The following is a 20,013-nucleotide window of genomic DNA, read 5'->3' as shown; positions in this document are numbered from 1 at the left end:
AACCCAAATTGCTCAAATACAAAATGCTTCTAGGAATCCTTAGTATATTGGTAAATATAAATGTATATTTACCATTACAGAAATACATCTTTTAGTTCTTGAGCATTATTTCCATTGCAGCTATTCCCAGGTAGTATTGTGAGTGGCCTAGGGGGAATTCAAGCAGTTATATATGGAAGTTATTGAAAGATTTACCTACAGTATTTCTTGCATTTAATTTGATAACAGGTGTTCTGGCAACCAGGATATATAGTAAACCTTTACCATGTACCAATTCAATCAAGCCGCTTAACAAAACAAAGCTCACACATTTTAAAATGTGCAGTTCAGCTCTTTATAGAGCTGACAAACTACAGTGCAGGGGATTTCCAATCCCAGGGCAAGATTATTGCTAAATGTCCAAATACTAAAATATTGTTTTGGAAATCTGTAACCCAACAGATGACTTATACCTGCACACCAGGCAGTACTTTGGACAGGAACAGCTATTTGCTTGCTACCACTATAAGAGTAATATGGAATGGAATTGCAAGAGAAACTATGCATAAATACATGAAACAGAAATTAAGGAGGAAATGAAAACAGCTGCACTCAGTTCATGAAAAAAGAAGCAGAATAGCACTAAATCTGCTCAAGAAAAATAGAAGGATCAGAAGTAATAATATTATTCTAAGGAAGTACTTGGAATACCCACATTTAATTAACATAACTGAAGTTCAACAGATAGCAGTCTTGGCATTAGACTCCAAAGCTGTGGGTTCAAATCCTCTGCCAGCACCTTGATTTCATCCCAGCTGCTGAGTCGACAGTTCCTGTTTCTCAGAAAATATGTTTTTGCTGAAATGCTATTCTGGGGTTTGGAGATGTATGGCATGTAGAAAAACTTAGTGCAACAAAGTCCAAGAGTACTTTATATTTTACTTGTTAAAGAAAGTGGATGGAGGGGACACAGATAATTAAAAATTATGTAGATGAGAAATACATTGCTATAATTCACTAAGTAGATCTTGAATTCCTTAGGGTTATTTCAGGAGAAAAAAAGTTTTTTTTTTCATTAACTTCACATTTTACCTTGATCTCAGTGAGTAAAATACACTGCTACAATTCACTACATAGATCTTGACCTCCTTAGAGACATTTCAGAAGAAAAGGGATTTTTTTAATTAACTCCCCATTTCACCTTCACGTCAGTCAGTTTTAAGTTAATAAATGTGGAGCTAATTTCAGCATATTATCATGACAAATTTCTGAGACATTGAGGATGAGCTGGATTTTACTCACAATGGGCAGTTTAATGTCTGGCTTGGTTTACATTTTGCCTTTATTAAGAAATTCATGATGGATTCAGTGAAATGTATTATTATACATTTGGAGATACTTCTATAATCATACATTATCATAAATAACATGAAGATAATTATTATGGGATAATTACTTTCCTTCTATAACAGAGGTCATGTAGAAAGGGATGAAATTATTTTGAAACATGTTTGTTATAAAAGATGCAACGAACTCATTTACAGTTGTACTATGGAAATGATTGCCTTGAATTAGCAACTCCTTGCTTACTACTGTTGTTGTCAGCATTCCATGGCAGAGGATCAGACCAATAAATAACTGTGGTTTGGTTCTAATTCAAAAAATATAAGCTACCAATTTCTAATAAATTGGTGCATTTCAACCACAAAATGTGATGGGAACAACAATGGGAGTCAGGCTGGCAAAAGCAATGCCAAGTACCTGTTCTAACCGAGTGATTCCTCCCCACCCCAACCCCAATGTTCTGTAAGAAAGATGAAGGCAGATGGATAAGATTCAATTATCCTCTGCTCCATCCTATGGCCCTCTACGCACTGAGTAGTTCTCAAAGTGGACTGCAGGACCTATATCTAAAATCAATCAATCAATCAGTATCTACAATGGAGAGTCACTGATCACTGATATTTGGGGGCCCAATATTTTACAAGTGGTCTGTTTACATGGGCAGTAATGTAATTTATTAATTACTACAGATATTATTAGCAGCCTAATAGTATCAATAAATTAAATAAACCCCATGTCTTGAATGAATTGTTAGTATATAAGAATTAATTTAAATCAATTGATAAAATTTAATGAAATTGTTTCTTAAATCCAGAGTCACCACCCATGAAGGAAGTTTTCCTCTATATGATTTACTAGAAGGAGACAAGGCTAGGACAATCCATTTCCATGGGGACATGCTAAATCTCTGAATGGGTTATAATTAGATTATTGAATCAATGAAAAAAGAGAGCCAAATGATCTGTCTCTTTTTTGGCATCTCTACATGTAAAAGCCAGAGATCCAGCTAGAAAAGGCTGGCTACTCAAATACCATGGGGAAAAAAGAATTGTGTTATTGGATTAGCCTGGTAATCTGTTCTCAAAGTGGTATAGCCATATGCCAGTGGGAAATACACAAAAGCAACAGAATCACTCTCTCATGTTCCTCGGAAATCGGTACTAACAGACTCACTGCCTCTGTTGTTGTTGTTGGATGCTATAGTCATTCTTAGTTAATAGTCTTACATATTGTGAATTTGGTAAATCCTCTTTTAAAACTGTTCAATACCTACATCATCAAGTGGTGACATCCATAGGTTAACTGTGAGATGAAATTCTCACTTTGATCAGTCTTGAATCACTTATAATTTAGCTAAATTAGCCCTGCAATTCTTTTTTTTTTTTGAGAGAGAGAGAGAAAGAGTTCATCCCTTTTCCTGCAACATACCTAATTTTGTATGCCTTGATCACACCTGCACTTTTATTAACTTGGGTGCTGCTCTAATTCACAGAGCACTAATTGAACAATTATATTGATTAGCTGAAAGCAGCACTAATTGGTTCAAGGCATTCCCTGCCTGTTATACCATTCTGAGTAGGTATGGCCAGGGTTATAGCTCCAAGCTTTGGACCAAGAGCAGAACTAGTAGGGTTCTAGTTCTTGCATGCATAAGGTGGTTCTGTGTGTCTCCTTGAAATAAGGGACTATTGGGCTGATTTTGGCTGATTTTGTTTGTTTTGCTATGCTCCAGAGCTGAAGTGGAGCTGAAATTGGGAATGTTGGAGCTGGAACAGAGCTTGGAACTGGTACTAAATTATCTTTGGCATATTTATTATCCAGTAACTTTGGTTAGAAAATGTTACTAAGCTTATAACGATATTACATTTAGTTTACATCCATCCCCACTCCCACCCCTGTGACTACAGAGCTGGAACCTGGTAAAAACAGCCTCAGCTGGAACAGCAGTTTGAAGCTGCTCAGAACAGCTCTGGATTTGGAGCAGAGGTTCCTCAAGCAGCCTGCAGCTGAAGCTGGGAGCCTCTTCTGGCTCCAAACCCAGCCTAAAACTGGACCTGAAACACCACTGGAGCCAAAGCTGTCGAACCCAGACTATTGCCAATAATAGTACTGAGATCAGAAGAAGTGGAGTTGATGTTACATCTGGCTTTGAAAATTGGGGTGGGGTAGGAATGGGGAATAAAAATGGGGACAGGCTGAAACGCCCTTGAAATTCATCAGCATCTATTTCAGTTATGCATGAAATATATTTTAGAACTTCCCTTGTCAACAGACACTGAAGTTTTATTACTTCACACACCTGATTGCTGCTTGTATGAAGTATGATTGTATGAAAATTAGTGCATACTAAACTGTAATATGTAAATTTATGGTTTCATTTCTGTGATTATAAATAGAATGCTTGTTCTATTTATTTGAATCCTGCACTCATACCCAATCTGATGTAGTAGTAATCGTAGTCTCTTTATTTTGGTTATTGGCCAGCATAACATATCACTAAAGGATAAAATTACAGCCATCCCATTGTGTAGCAGTCTAACCTAAGTACTATAAATTCAGATTGCTGGCACACGCTATAAAATCATGATACCAATACCACTAAGACTGTATGTTTAAGGTCTTAAAGATGAAAGTGAATATGGTAGAAATTTATATAAGTTGGGTAAACCTATAGAATAATAAAGGAAAATAAATAAAAACAGCTAATGTGAAACACAAAATCACAAAACTCTGCAGGTAAACTATGTAATATTGATATTGTAACTATAAGAACTATAATAGTATGATATAAAATTGTATGAAAAGGACTTTAAAGACTAAGGAGCTAAAATGACAAATTTACAATTGCTGGTTTTCTGCATCATTAAGGGGGTCTCTAGCAATTAATTTAAAAAATAAACAAATAACAGTGGATATAAACATACTGTATGCATGGATATAAATAATCAAAGAAATAAACAACTACAGCTAATAAAGGTGACCAACAGAACCAGAGAGGAAATATTATGGTTTACAAATGAGACATACACAGCAGATGCATGTAGTAGTTTCCCTCAAAGATAGCTGGAAGGACAAAGCAATTTGCACATCACCTCCAGCAGTTAGCATTCAGAAGGAGCATTAACTTCTCTGGATAATGTAATCGGTGCATGCAATATTTATAATAATTTCTGGTCAAGCTCAAATAAGCATTTACATATAGGAGATAAATTATTTTCTTTTGTCCGGTAGATATTTCTCATGACAAAAATATAATAATCCAAAAGGACATTTAAATTGGAGCTTTCCTGAACCAAAATTGGGATAGGATTCAATATAGGTGCTTGGCTTTATTTATCAATATACGTAGATATTTTTTTAAAGGCAACATTCAGCTGAATGATTCAAGATTCACTACTGCACTGAAAAGGATGTAGTTTACACCTTAGCCTTACAGTGAATTCACACCTTGATGGCAACACATTTATCAAATTTTACTCCATCTGTTTAGTTTCTTTCAAACATTCCTATTCAAGTTGAAAAAGTGGTCACATTCTGATAAACTGGGAAAAAGGGCAACCTATGGGTTTCATAATTAAAAGCTGAGAAATCAAAGGATTCAGGGAATACTGTCCAAAAATAATGTATTACCCACAGAAGGTCATGTGTAGCTGAAAAAAAGCAGGTGTCCTTTTAAATCTTGCAAGCATGCTTCACTGCAGCACACAGTCCCATAACTTATAAAAGGAAGTCACTGCACGTACCATAAAGGAGATAATCCTTTTGTAGCACAAGAGACTCATTAAGTCACATGGGGAGGGGGATGCTCTGCTCAATTCCAGCTGCTACTTCTAAATTATTTATTTATAGCCTGATATTTTTAAGAAATGGCTCCCAAACTAGTGGTTATATTTTTCAGAACTGTATCTTACAGATCATTCAGAAGATAAAACAAAGGGTAAAAGATATAATTATGAATTTTCTGAATTTGGGGAAAGGCCAGAACTCAACCCTCCTCAGTTTGGAGCCCCCCAGATATTGGTCTTTAATTCTCATAATCCTTAGCCCGTGCTAGTTAGGGATTATGGAGTTTGGTCCAACAATCCACTTTAAAAATGTGGCACAAAATGCCTACAACGGAAAAACCTATGGAAGTGGTGAAGACAGATAAAGTGAGTCACCAAAATGGTAAGAACTTGGCTACCATTTTTGGGCTTTCTGGAGAACAGTATAAAATTCTAGAACAATTCAGTGAAGAATTAAGTTGTAAACAAGTTATGATTAAAATTCTTATTTATTTTACTAGAGGGTTATTTGAGACACCACCTTTCATAGTTTCAGAGAATGAAATTAAATATATAGACAGACATCTAGAGTCTACATTAATGCTACACTTTATTAACAACAACAAAAACCAAAAACATTTTAAATGGTTGTTTTAAAGGTAAAGAAATGAAGCCCTAGTATTTGGAAGCATTCTTAAGGCTAATCCTGAATTTAAGAAAAAAGTAATGACAAGTCAGTTGAAAATCAAGTCCATAATATGATAACAATCGCAGATACAACTTTGCCTCTTCTATTTATTAAAATATTCTGGTTTTTAATATAGATTTGGAAGACATGGGCTATAACATCCTCAAAATAATTAGGTTCTAATCAGCTATATTCCCAACTGAACTTAAACTCATATTCCCATCTCTATATTGGTAGAACTGTCACTATATATCCATTTGCTTTCTACATCAGGTATGGGCAACCTGCAGCCACGGATTCATATGTCCTCCTGACCCCCTTTTCTACAATTCCTAGAGCCTCCTCCAACCATGCCACCTGTCAGGCAGCTATAATGCTGAAAACTGTGCAGTTTTCCACTATACTAAATTGGGAAGCACTTTAAGTATAAAGTATATTTTCATTAAGCTCTAAGGTTCACTGATGCATTCTCCAGTAAACTTCTGTTAAAAAGGATGGATAGTCTATATGAAGACTATTCCAGTAATGCCAGAACGTATAGATTAAGACAATGTTCTGTGCTATTAAGCTACCTTTAACTGAGAATACTAACTTGGGCACTCAGAAGCTGGCTTCACAGTTAAGATCTACTCAGCTTTGAGGTGTCTTCCTTAGGAATTCTCCTAGGTACTGCAAAAGCCAACTATGCCTGTTACAGAAAGTCAGTTGCCCTCCTGCTAACATGTACTTCTCCTCTTGACTCTTGCTCTACATTACTCTCATTTAAACTCTTAGTTGAACGATCATCATTAAATTTTACAGTATATATTTAAGTAAACCTGAACCCAGTTTTTCCCAACCTGATTCTCTCAGATATTTGAGGGCTACACCTCCAGAATTCCATGCCCACATATCTGAAGAGAATCAGGCAGGAGAAGACTGTCCTACCCTGAAACCTTAGATATTTTATAGATCAACCTTGGAGAAAACTTTACAAAGATTAGGAGCAAACAAGTGTTTATTTTCCCATGAATCCAATATTTCCCTACACCATGCTTATAATTTTAATATTGTTTCAATCATTTGCTCCTCTAAGCATTACGTTTTATAAGTATTTATTTACATTGTTACATATTACATGGAGCCCTTCGCAGTGAAAGGGTACAAAGTATAACTGAAATAAAGAAATAAGTCGTGCCATAAAGCTGAGTTTCCAATTTCTATACAACTGCCTTAGCCAGTTTTCATTTTTCCATGGGAAACTCTGTTTGCAAGCCTGTTATAAATCTAAATGAAATGAATGTGATTCTAAACATGTTTCCACTAGATATTTGCTGGTAAACACAATCAAATCAGAACACCCACAAGAAAGGCTTAGTGGATTTATCTTCTAGCCCACTTTTTCTCTTTGCGTTGTTATTACTATCTTGGATACTTATTTTATGAACTATTGATAGATCTAATCAATAATACTATAACCCCACCAAACTGGACGAGATTTCTATTTGAGTTGACATGTATAGGACTGTGCTGCTAGGTTTTAATGCTGGTCCACTGCAAAGAAATCAGATAACAAAACCTCGCAAATTCTCTAGGAATCAAGTGTATCTCAGGGTAGGCTTTTGCTATAACCTTAAGGAGCACATTGCTTCCAAGGAATGTGAGTAGGCTGTGGAAGATTACAACCTGAAATTTTAAAAAGACCTCAGATACTTATTTTCTCATGTTATTCCAACAAAACTGTCCAATTCAAAACCAGAGCCAACTTGTATGTTGACATATATGGGACAATTACACATAGCGCAGAATGGAGGGGAAGGATATACAAGACACTGAAAAGAAATAAACCAAATATAGCAATGACTGACTAGCAGAAATCTTTAGATACAAGCCTGCACTTCTGTAATGTAATTTGATTTTGCTCTTACATGCCATCCTAGCACTGGAGATTGAAATACGAAATGCAAAAGGAGCAAAGAATATTGGGTGAGTTATAAAAGGGGAAAGAATATATGAAATAAAAGGGGAAAGAATGGTGCCGAAGATAGGAGATCTTTAGAAGATAGGAGAATAAGTGTATATGGAAGGAGATGGAGAACAGAGGAATAAATTAGACACATTTGGTATTCATTTTTTTTTTTTCAATTTGTGCATGAGGAGGGGAGTCCTAAGTGTGGGTAGACTGGAAATTGCTGGAAGTTTCCAAAATCAATTAATGATGTACTGTTGCAACAAAACTACCATTCTCCGTTTCTGCAGAGCTCCTAAGGCAGCAGCAGCAGCAGCAGCAGCAGCAACAGAACAGAATCCTGCATTTTCATGCATCTAATTTTCATTCAGATTGCTTTACCTAAGGCTTTCTGAAGTTCTAGGACTGATACTGGATCAAAGCAAGCAAAGACCTTTATTATTTTTTATTTATAATAACGTGTAGCTGCTTTTACTCACCCTTGGGACAAGCAACATAGTTACACAGTTAAATAGATTTTGTGCCTTATTACACACCTCCATGTACATTACTGCACATGGTGACAAAGTCTAAAAAGCAGGGCATGGAAACCTCCGTGTAATTAAACAGACTGCACAATGAATAAATAGCACTGTTGACCTAATCAAATGCCCCATGAGAAATGGTGCTAAAGCTTTCCTTCAGTAAGAAACAGCTGTGCTCGGCACATACCAGCATAATCTATGAGAATGCAGCAATACCTATACCTATACCATCTCCTACACCTGCCGATGGTGCCTCCAGCCAGATTGTAGAACCCTACAACAGATTTGGGCAAAGCCAAGCTAGGGATAGGGCATGCCAAAGGAAGGGATATATCGCAGGCCTAAACATAACATAGCTGGGAATGCATTCTGGGAAGTATGAGAGATGTGAAAGGGACCTGGATGCATCATGATTCCTTGATACAACAAGAATGTAAGAGTTGGTGAATCCATATAAACATGGCCCACTGATTTCTAGAATTCCTACTTCTGCCCCACTCAATGCTAGGAATGAGCTGCAGATCTGTGACTTGGCATTAAGTTAATGGATATTCCTCTTTCTCTTCTATTGGTTTTTTTTACTAATAAAAGGCTTGTGCAAAACTGTGCATTATGTACTTTCCTGCCCAGTCAGGGAAAGGGTAGTCTATGTCCCATGCCCACCTCTCCAAAGAAACATAAGCTTATTGCTGCTAAAGACTAGGGGATGGTGGGGCGGGGTAGATCTTTTATCCTCCTGAAAACAAAGAACATTATGAGAAGTTTTATTTCTCTGGGATAACTATCTGGACATTTTGCTCTTGAAAGTCATTCCAGAATGGGAAAAAGTGAATTCTACCCCATGCTAAACTTCCAGAGAGAAGACAAGAGTTTTTTGTAACCTTACATATGTACAACAAAATATGAAGGGAGGAGTTTACAAGTACAGTATAAAGCCAGAAACACTGTGGCTAAAACAACAGTTCAGGAATTCAGCATTGATGTATCAACTTATTTATTAGGAGAGGGGGGAATTGCTATAACTTGCAAGCATTTTTGCTCTTGGCAGGCTTTATAGTTACATGACCTCAGCTAAGGAGACGTCTTATAAGGAGCGAAGGGATTGGGGAGCTGGCTTCCACTCTATGGATGCAAAAGTGGCTAACAGTTCTCCATGAACTCTTCACAGACCTTTGGCTATAATGAGACCATTGGGACAGATCTCTTTCAATGTTTTCTGAAGGCGGGGAACAATTTTGAATAAAGAAAATATCTATATCCAAGAGCAAATAGACAAACAATTTCAAATTCAAACATGGCCATTATGCTACAAGTATGCATTTTCTCACTCCAGGGATGAAACATCTCTCAATTAAAAGCTTTGCTGTTTATGGGAAGCATCCTATTGTGATTAAATATACTGTGGCACTATATAAAACCAGTTCCAACATACCCTGTTGCTAGCAGGTCCAAGAAACAGAGCCAAGGGTGGAGTTCTGCAGATAGCAGCCAGCTTGAATCTTAATTCCTGAGGTTACTAAAAACAAGGGACAGGCCCTCCCCCCTGTAATTTTGCTCCAAGTAACTCTTATTTTCTCCAAAGTGAATGCAAAAAAGGGGCATATAGGGGACTAGAAAAGTTGTATATATGGAACTACTTTGGTGAGGGTTGAGATGAGAAACCGAGTGCTAAAATGATATTAGACAAGAATGAGAACTAGTAGAACACAACAGGAGGAGGAAAGGAAGGAAGAATTACAAGTCCCCTGTTCTTTACCCTTTATTCTAAACTATTTCTTCCTTTTGTATTCTACCTCCCTCCAGGAGCTCAAGCCATAGCACTCCCTCCTCCAATTTATCCATAATTTAGCATCCTAATGAGGTCTGTTGGGCTGAGAGAAAATGACTGAGCTGAAGTCATCCAGTGATCTTCCTTGGTTAAGTGAAGACTTGACCCTGGTACTCATCAACCCTAGTCCAATACCTTAATGGCAACAACCAGCTCTCAACTGTTTGAAACAACTAAAATAATATGCTTCAGAACCAGGAAACACTTTCAACCTTCTCAAGGGATATAGGACAAAAAAGCTAAACAGAGGTTAGACAAAGGTAAGAAAAGTTGTAAATGAATGGAACAAGGAAGGTGAAGCCTTCCCTTTCATTCATGTGATGACTGGCCTTTCACTGGTTCTCCCTACATGACATTGTCTTGGAGAATTAAAATGTTGTGGCAATAAATGTGGCAAAACTAATCTGCTTGTATACTTTTCATAGAGAAAATTTTCCTCCATGCCTGTGAAAAATGACATCAAATATCTAATATCTACTCAACTATGTTTATCTCTTCTAGTCACAAAAGGTTCAGACCATCAGTGTCAAACTGCAAGAAATGTGTCTGTTTTAGCAAAGAGCAAGGCTCAATTCATGATTAACTGGTATGCCCAGGAAATCTTGAAAAACAAACACACTAACAAACAAATCTGATTGTTATTTTTATCAGTCAGGATCAAAGGAGTCCCACACAGGCCAGAAAAGAGCCAACAGGGACTGTGGTGGGAAGCACAGCCTTAAATAGAGTTTCAGAAATGAAAACAAGAACCCTCATGTATGTGTATAAACTTCTTTGTCCTCACAACAAGCATGAGTGTCTTCTCCGCATTACAAACTTCTCCCTTTCCTGTTCCTTCTATTTACTCTACAAATTATTCAGGTTTCAAAAGCAAGGATGTATTAGCAAGGTGACAACACTTTCCTTTGTATAAAACTATTTAATATCATAACGGAACTGATTATATTTGTAGAATACTTTCAACTCAACCACATTTAATGTCAGTATATCAAAGAACCCAAAGAGAGATTTTAAATTCTACAAAGCAAACTTATTTCTGCTACATTTGTGTGAGCAAATAGGCAGGTTAGGAAAAGGATGGATCAGAATTTGAGTTATTGAGCTGTCTATGGTGTGTATATATTATGATGCATGGCTAGCTTTTCCTTACTGTATAATAATGCAATAATATGTTTTGTGGTTTTTGCAATGCAGCGAGGCTAAGCAAATAATATTTTTACAATCAAATTAAGCACCACAAACTATTTAAGTAGGCGAGAGGGAAGGACACTGATATTTTGTGACATATGTGCATGGACTGATATGGATATTCATCTAGAATGAATGTGTCAATGGGCCACTGAGAGACTTCTAGACAACAGGAAAGTGAAACCTGAAGAACTCATGTTTATGTGTGTCAGAGGGAGGGGACAGTCACAGCACTTCTTGAAAGGCAAAATAAGGACCTTATGAAGCAAAGGTATCTGAAAAAAAGAACATCTCTGGGGAAAAAAAGATAGTTGGAATGTATGATGAAAAGGAAGACCACCCATAATCTTTTCCTTTGAATCTCAACAATAGGAACAATACCACAATTAGAAAGAAAGCATTTGTGTTATTGGCATCTGGCTGTAATAAATAGAATACAGAATCCAATTATTAGTATTGTGGATCAACTCTCATACAAGACTCTACAGGCTCTCAAATTATAACTCTTCATACCACACTGTGAAAAGTAGCTACAGTAATAATTTATTGTACAAAAAAGTGTTACCGAGGCACTACCAAGTGTTCTAAAGCTACCAACCCTTCTATCATTATTTATTTTACTCTTCTGCTCAACTGAAAAGTAGATCTTTTTTTTCCTCATGAGTTTTGTGTAACTAAAATATAGCTCTATTGATAGAGCTGGCACACAGCTTAGCTATTCTGCATATAACTTGAAAAAGAAAGAGAAACGTCTAACTTCACAACGCTAACAGATAAAAGCAGTTATTTTCCTGGAACAGAAGATTATGGAGGACTAGGAAATGAAAGCTTCCAAAGAAACAAGGCTAAATTTCAAAGTATACTAAAAAAAAAAATCCCTTGCTGACCCATGTGGAAACTAGCAGTTCCCAGTTTTGAGTATTGCTGACACTGAGTTAAATCAACTAAGTGAGCAACAAACTCCTTGCACTATCACTATGAACTGTGATTAGTTTTACAGTGGGCTGCTTTGAGAAATGTATGGAAAGGCTTGGGCCAGACTTCATGTTACTGCTCTCCAAAGTAAGCTCCAGCAGGTCCTAAGCCAACTTAAGATATCATTCTTGCTTCTGGATCAGAGACAAAGTGGCACCATTTAAAGGATTAGATTTAGGCCAGGAAGTATGAATTGCTGATCTCAGAACTAGCTATTATCTTGAAATTCTCATGCTTCCATTAAAGCTAACTACAAGAAGGAAACAGTCACATTTCAGTAGAGAGCAGAAGTGGCCCTAGTATAAAGAAAACTGTCCTAGATGGCAATTTTTTTCTAGAAACAAACTTTTAACTTTGCTTCCCCACTGTCATGTCATTCTGCATCTGACATGCAGTTCTCCCCCTATTCTCTCCACTGCTGCTGTCTCCCTCTTCCCCACCAATTACTCCAGAGTCTCATACAAATGTGCTATTATTTCACTATTTTATCTCACCCAGAGTCAGCGGGATTTGGCATGTTGTACACAAATTCTACAAGCTGATACAAGTCAATCTGGCTGGAGGTATGCATCCTCCCTGGACATTTTGTTTCTCCAGCCCAGAATGAGAAATCAGTAGAGCCAAATAAAGTTTCTCCTAAAAGAGGGAGAGAGGATTGTTCTTCCCAGTAGCACTATTCCTCTTGGTTCACAATGATTGGGCTGAATTGCCTTCAATAAAACCAAGATGCTCTTCCAAAATGATTCTTAATGCTGAATTAGCTAAACATTTTGGCATTCTTCATACCCAAAATCAGACATAACAAGTCTTTTCAAATTCTGTCCTGCAACTTCATACAAAAAAGGAGTCTAACCTACTGGACATACCAGCACTCTTGGTGGCCTTGTGCCCTAGCAAAAACTGCCATCTGTGAAAAATATTCAAATATTTTATTTTTTTTTAACTCATTTTTCCTATAAACAGAAGGCATGGATGGGAAATCTGCCACCCAAAGGAAGCAGATTTGAAGTCATCCGTTCTGCTGAGAACACTTTGTACTTCTTGAGAATATGAAAAAGGAGAAAGTAGTAACACAGTCTATAAGGTTTGCAAAATTTGCTGATCCTACTTGGCTGCACCATGGTACAACTTCTAAGATGTTATTTAAGTTATATTTCAAGACAGTGCCTGTAATTATTAAATTATTTGACAGGTATAGATAAATTAACTAGCTTGCAGGATCATCTTATTTTCAATAATGCATATCTGAGCAAGACAGACTGTCAGGAAGCAACCCCAATTTCTCTTTTGGTAAATGAGGCTTTTGTGAGTAGTCAAACCTGCCACAGCTGCCATAAATTTACAAGTTCTTCAATCACAAGTGGTTAATGAGAATGTCCACAAAATACGTTCAAGGTTCCAAGTGTGTCTACTAGCTCAAAACATTTGCCTACCTTTACCTAGTCTGTCCTTACTCACAAGAAAACCTATTCCTTTGTCAATATAAGATAATAAAAAACCCAAGATTTTGTTTCTCATACACAAACATACACACACACGTGTGTGTCTGTTATGGGAGATAATTAATGTAAATCCCACAATTACCATACAAGACTTACTCAGAGATGGCTGTGTATAGAATCAAATATTCAGTTTGGGATTTGGCTACTTCTATGAGGTTCCCATATTGGACACTTTTTTATAGTAATACACAAAGTGCACAGCCCTCCAGAAGGGCCAACAGAAGGATAAAAGCCTACACAGCATTATTTAAGTTTGACATCTATGCATCCCATGGTTTCAGAGCTGCTGTGGGAGTAAGGCATGATCCCAATCCTCCCCTGTTTTTAGACCCTGCATCTAGGAGCACCAAGATATCTCAATTGTTGTGTATGCAACTTGCATTCACGCCAGGTTTCCTACTTTAATTTTTTAACAATAGGAAATGGTATGCTGCAAAGCAAAATGCCAAATTCTTAACATCATCTATATTTCCAATAATGGTTTACAAGTTTTGTACGAAAAAAAGCCAGCTGGACCCAGCACTTTCTTTGGAAGTATACCCACCTGCACCAAAAGAGGACAAAGACAAGCAGCAATAGTATCAAGTGGGAAGAAGGAATGGCAGGTAGTAATCTGCGTAATGTATGTATTAAAACTAGATATGATGACCATTTTGTGAATGGACAAGCCTCCTCAGAAGTCATTTTGTGAGAGTGCCCACATGCGCTCTTAAAATCTCAGTTGTGCCCACCAGGCTGGGGATCCTTGGTACAGACCATCTTTGCTGAGAGTCATGATTCAAGTAGGGTGCAGTAATAGTTCCAAAGAAATCAATCTTAATTTCTATAAATCATCAGTGTCACTAAAGTGCAGAAAGAATGCTGTTTTCTTAATCCTAATTTGTTGGAATCAGCAAGAAAGTAAGATGACACATTTCATCAGAAGACTGTCTTTGTTAATACTGAATACTTTGTTAATACTGAAAATCTCTTAAGCAACTTTCCATCAGTCCTGAATTAATCAGGATTCTGAGTCAGTACCAATATATCTTACATTTACATTTTGCCTTTCTTCCAGGAGGCCAAGACAACATACATAGGTGTCTCCATGTTCTCCTCAAAACAACCTTGCCAAGTAGGTTAGACTGAAACTTATGAATAATCTAAATCACCCAGGGAGCTTCATAGCTATGTAAGTATTTGTATGGGTTTCCCAAGTCATAGTCTATCATTCATATTTATATGCCACATTGTCTGCAAGTAAATTCTGAGTAACTTCTGATCTACTGTACTAAAGGGAAATTGGCCCAACTATAAAATATACTGCCATATCTAATAAAATTATATCTCATTGCCCCCAGTGGAATTGTTGCCATTTAATCCCAACTCCTGTAAAAGGTGAGTAGGATTCAGCACAACCTGATACTAAACATACAAATTGGGTTTAATTTACCAGGGAAGTGCAACCTTGCCCATTTTGAAACATATTAGTGGCATAAAAGCTAGCAAGCAAACACAACATAACTATGCCTACCAATGCAGGTACCAAATCAGAGGAAGACACATATCCACTCTTGGTATAGAGAAGCTTAGAGCACTCACAGAAAGTTTCCCACCAAGGCACTGGCAAACTAAAACCAGCTTTTTACCAATGTGTCCTCTATAATTATCTAGAAGAACATAGTACCGGATCCAAAACAAATGAAATTTGGTCTACCTAGCTCAGAATTATTGACTTGGAAGGGCAGCAATTCACAAATGCTTTCCCACACCTGCCATTGGAGTTTAACTGGACATGCTCGAGTTTGAACCTCAGATCATCTGCATTAAAGCCTCTCTGCTACTATTGAGGATGAGCCCCCCAATTTCTTTAAAAAAAAAAAAAAGTTTCAATTCTATTTGATCTGAAACTTTGGTAAGTTATTATATACACCAAAACTACCGCTGGCCCAAACCCTTACTTTTCACTTCTCCTGCACAGTATGAAGAACTTTATGAAGTATTTTATTGTGAAAAACCAGCTTTAGCACAATGCATCGTATACAGGCAGCAGCTTGGAATGCAGCTCTCAGCTGGGACTCCAAAGTCCACTAAGCACTTGGACAAGATGTCAAAGTGGCATTTTCACTCACCCCTAGCCATCTTGCTCCTTTGTTGGCTGCTTGTTGAATCTGTACTCTTTTGAGGGTGACATGGTAAACTGCTCCTTCCTCTACCTCTTCACCCCAGTCTTGGATTGAGCTCTGCCACAGGAAGAAAGGAAATGCTTGGATTTCTTAAAACAATAATAGAAATAAAGTCATTTTCCTATTTGCCTCAAGTTTAGGCCAGCTGCTACACAGTTTATGTCAAGGGGCTCCTTGCATAGGACAACCAGCATACAAAAAATACCCCAAAGCTACAAGCTATTCAATGGAGGCAAAGCTAGAATACATAGCAAGATAATTGCATTTCCATTTAACTTCTCTGGCCCCCTACCCAGGATTTACACATATTTCAAATAGTTTTGCAGTATCATTTCACAAGGAAATACCCCTCCACGTATCTCCAATAACTATCATCCTTAGCATTTAAACTGCAGCCATAGCTGCATTTTTAAAACCCTGAATTATTCAAGCAGACACTAAACAGGCATTTCAGATTACAGTAAGTCTAGAACAATTAGCTGAGTTTATTTCAGTGCTTTTTTAAAAAAAATCAGGACATGAGAAGAAAGTGAGATAAGGTTTCACAGAAATCCATTAAAGATTTTTTTTTAATTAGGCATCTCGGAAAGTTGAGGGGAAAGCTAACGTAACATCTCCTATACTACAGTTGAGTGACTGCAAAAAAAAATTAAAAAATCCTAAAAGACATTTATATAGGAAAATAACTCTTTTTGATTGACCAAGGAATAAAGTATCCGAGATTTGTAGAAAAGCTTAGCCCATTCGTTTCCTTTCCTCTCTTCCCACCCCTCGCCGTTCTTTCCCACACTAAGTGGGAGAATTAGATTGCAGGCGGCGTCATTTCCCAATTCGAATTCACACTAAGTCGCAGTTTTTAAAAAGATACTTCAGGATCATTCGCTGGGAAGCCAGCACTGGGGGGCGGGAAGAAACATATATTCGCCAAGCAGTTTCCTCTCGCAAAAGTAAACCTCGTCCCGAAGGAGGGATCCTCTGCCTAGGTGAGAAGCCTTTTAGAAACGCAAGGAAGCTTTGTGTTGCTGTTGTTGGTAGTGGCGGTGTTACCATTTTAGCTCTCCAAAGCAATTTCATCCTTAGATTTCTCCTCAGCGCTCCGGAGGGGCATGGTGAGTCCTACGAACCGCTTTAATAATCCTCTCACAGGCACTTCTTCGCCTCGCTTGAAGGCACCTCTCTTCCTTGCGCTCTTCGCTCAATTCATGACCACAAAGAGTGGCGAGTGGAGAACAGCCAGAGCCCAAGACTCCTCCCCTACACACAGACACAGAGTGATGTCAGGTTTTCCTGTTTATGCTTGTGAACTCTTTCTAGGCTTCGAATAAAGCCAGCGTAAGCATCCTCCAATGAGCTCTGCGAGCCCTCGCTGGCTGTGCAAACTTTCTGAAATCCAGTCCCTCACATTTCCTGACAAACACGAGGTGCCCAAGTGGGCATCTCCCCCTCCCCCTCCACTTTTCCTTAACCAGAAGCGACAAAGGCAGCCGAGTGGTGAAAGAAGAGGCTTAGATAAACTGCCATTGTCTGGAGCGAGCTAGAGACCTCTCTGAATAATTGCAGCCGAATGACCCAGAGCAGAATTGACAATGGGACGGCCGCTCCTCCCAGAAGACATAGCTAAGTAGACTCAGGTCAGACAGCACCAGTTTGGTGCCCTTCCAATGGCTCACGTCTGCCAGGCTGGGCATGGATTATGGGAGTTGAAGTCCAAAAGATCTGGTGGTCACCAAAATAGGAACGCTGATCCAGGAGACTCAATGAAAGCTGTATCACAATAAACATGCCTGCCTGAAGGATGGGACAAGATCTCTGCCATTTGAAACGCCTTAAACTCTTGTTAGCCTACTCCAGGTAGGCAAGGTTACAAGTAGGCTTGTGAGTTCTGTGGATCTCTTCTTCCAATCCAACTGGATGGTAACCCCATCCCCACCCTGAAAATAAAGGGAACCTACCAAAAAATATATATACTCCTGACCTTGATGAAAGTGTATGGTTTCTATGCTATAGAATCGAATGGCAAAGATATTATACAGACTTAGATAAAGCTGGTTAAGTGGCTAGGTGAGAAATAGGGTGAATGATTTTGCTTTAAAAATACAAAAACAAAAATACTGTTCTAAGGCTTTTGAAAAGGAATAGGAAGAAAAAAATGAGGGAGGAAACTCTTACATTCATAAAAATAGCGATTAATTTTAGATGATGCACTAGCTATGAAATTAATATGATAGCAACTTGGATACTTTTATTAAAAATTTGGAGTTTGTAAAGACCTTTGCAAAGCCCCATCATCAAGTGATAGATTATATTTTTCAATAGATTTAGCTGCGCTGCCTACTTCATTATGGTGCAGCTCAAATAAGGCTCAGACTTATCCTGAATTAAAACTCTTTAACTTGCGTGCCAGAGAATCTTGTATTTCCCTTTCACCACCTCGGGTGGCAGCGGTAACACAAGAGGTAACAACATGTCTACAACAATGCATAGTGCCAGCTCCCTGCAGTATGTTTATTTACATGCACTAGAGGCATGTAAAACTGAAAATAAACAAGGTGGGTGACTAGCAACCCCTCACCCATGAAAAATAAAGAAGTAAATTGAAAGCTGATTAGCGTCTCAGAGGTGGGCAAAAGTAAAATGAGTAAACTAAATTTGCACCCTCAGCAAAGTCCCTTTTAATAAATGGATATTTTGCAACCACTGACAAACATAATGACAGCCATTTTATGAATAGGAAATTTTCCCATGGCAGCAATTGCATGAACCCATAAAATGCCCTTTGGCTTAAAAATGTCTACCTTTTAGTTAAATAGTTGATGTTTCTGTCCTATAAGCATCTGTCAGTCAATGGCGATAGTAGATATAAAATGTTACAGAAACATTTTGGATTAAGGAAAAGGATAATGAGAGTTTGTACAACTTTGGTCAAAAAAGGAATTCAGAGAGAAATGTTTTCAGTTTTAAAATGCTATCTGTATGGCATGTTACTAATTCTCAGGCAAAATAGCTGATGAAGCAAGAAAATGTGGAAAACTTAAAGCCATTAGAGGCTGTATTCAGAGAGACCAATTTTGAAATATTTATAGGAGCAGACAGGCTGCTTAGCATTTTCCCAAATATTAGTCCAGTTAGTTATAAAGTGAAATGTAGCTGGGGAAGAGTTTAAGAGGAAAAGTTGCAGGCACAGGAAGGGTTATGCTGCATGTTGCTTACCCCACTTTGTCCAGCCTGGGCTGATACGCCAATTGTATCCATTCCATGTACTGTAAGATCAAACCTGCATTGAGATTCTTTTAGTCTAATGCACTGTTTCTCAACCTCAGCAACTTTAACATGTATAGATTTCCTCCCAAAATTCCCTAGTTAGCATGCTGGGTGAGGAATTCTGGGAGTTGAAGTCCACAGGTCTTAAAGTTGCTGAGGTTGAGAAGCACTGCTCTAATGCCTTCTGCATGAGGCTACATTTAAAGAATGTTTAGAAACTGCAATTGATCTAGAATACCACAGTGAGAGTATTAGTTAGTGGTCACTTATTGGTTCATATTATTCCTGCCATACATGGTTACCAGTGGCTATCATTTTGCTTCCAGGCTCAATCTATAGTGACCTTTTAAAATCCAAACTCTTGATTCCCAATTATTACTTTCCATATAATACACAGAGAACGTCTATTATACTTAAGTATACCTATCAATGGAAATCTTCATCTCCAGAATTAGTCTGGAGAAATCCAAAAATTAAAAAAGTTGTTTAAAATGAAAAAGGGCAGAATCTTGCAAGATGGGTCAGTGTTCACAGAAGGTTGACGTTCAGTCTTGCCATTGTGTGAGGTCACGGAATGGCATCTGCAGTCTGAAAAGGTTGTTGATCCTTGAAATAGATCATTCTTCCCCAAAGCTTACAGCCTTCAGTTATTTGATTACGACTCCCAACAAATCTAACTCCCTTGGCAGCTGTAGTCCAACATACCTAACTGGGAAGACCATGGTTTCCTAGGTTAAGCAATATATCATGCTCAAATGTACTGTAATGTAGATGCTACTATAATGCAGAACAATTATGAACTCTGTTAAAGTGGCCAAATGGAAATTTGTGGTACAAATCAAGGATA

The 20,013-nt window shown here is 37.8% G+C and overlaps 1 protein-coding gene across 2 annotated transcripts in view; it reads right to left on the bottom strand.

Moving 5' to 3' along the window:
* Nucleotides 1-17,155, bottom strand: part of RGL1 (ral guanine nucleotide dissociation stimulator like 1) — a 94,031-nt gene extending 76,876 nt beyond the window's left edge. Inside the window, exons 1-2 of one of the 2 annotated variants that reach the window (XM_088154392.1) lie at nucleotides 16,953-17,155; nucleotides 15,852-15,962 (exon numbers count right to left, since the gene is read on the bottom strand). In XM_088154392.1, coding sequence (XP_088010518.1) covers nucleotides 15,852-15,962; nucleotides 16,953-16,979 — 138 coding nt within the window. In that variant the 5' untranslated portion in view covers nucleotides 16,980-17,155. The remainder of the gene's footprint in view (nucleotides 1-15,851; nucleotides 15,963-16,952) is intronic. The other variant, XM_088154391.1, reaches the window with a different exon arrangement.
* Nucleotides 17,156-20,013: the final 2,858 nt, after the last annotated feature.

The sequence above is a fragment of the Python bivittatus genome, unplaced genomic scaffold (assembly GCF_059951505.1).
Source record: "Python bivittatus isolate LINGU-HERP-01145 unplaced genomic scaffold, Pbiv_v1 ctg000700_np1212, whole genome shotgun sequence".
NCBI lineage: Eukaryota > Metazoa > Chordata > Lepidosauria > Squamata > Pythonidae > Python > Python bivittatus.
Note: the sequence above shows the minus strand (reverse complement) of the source record. Positions and strands in the feature narration are given on the sequence as shown.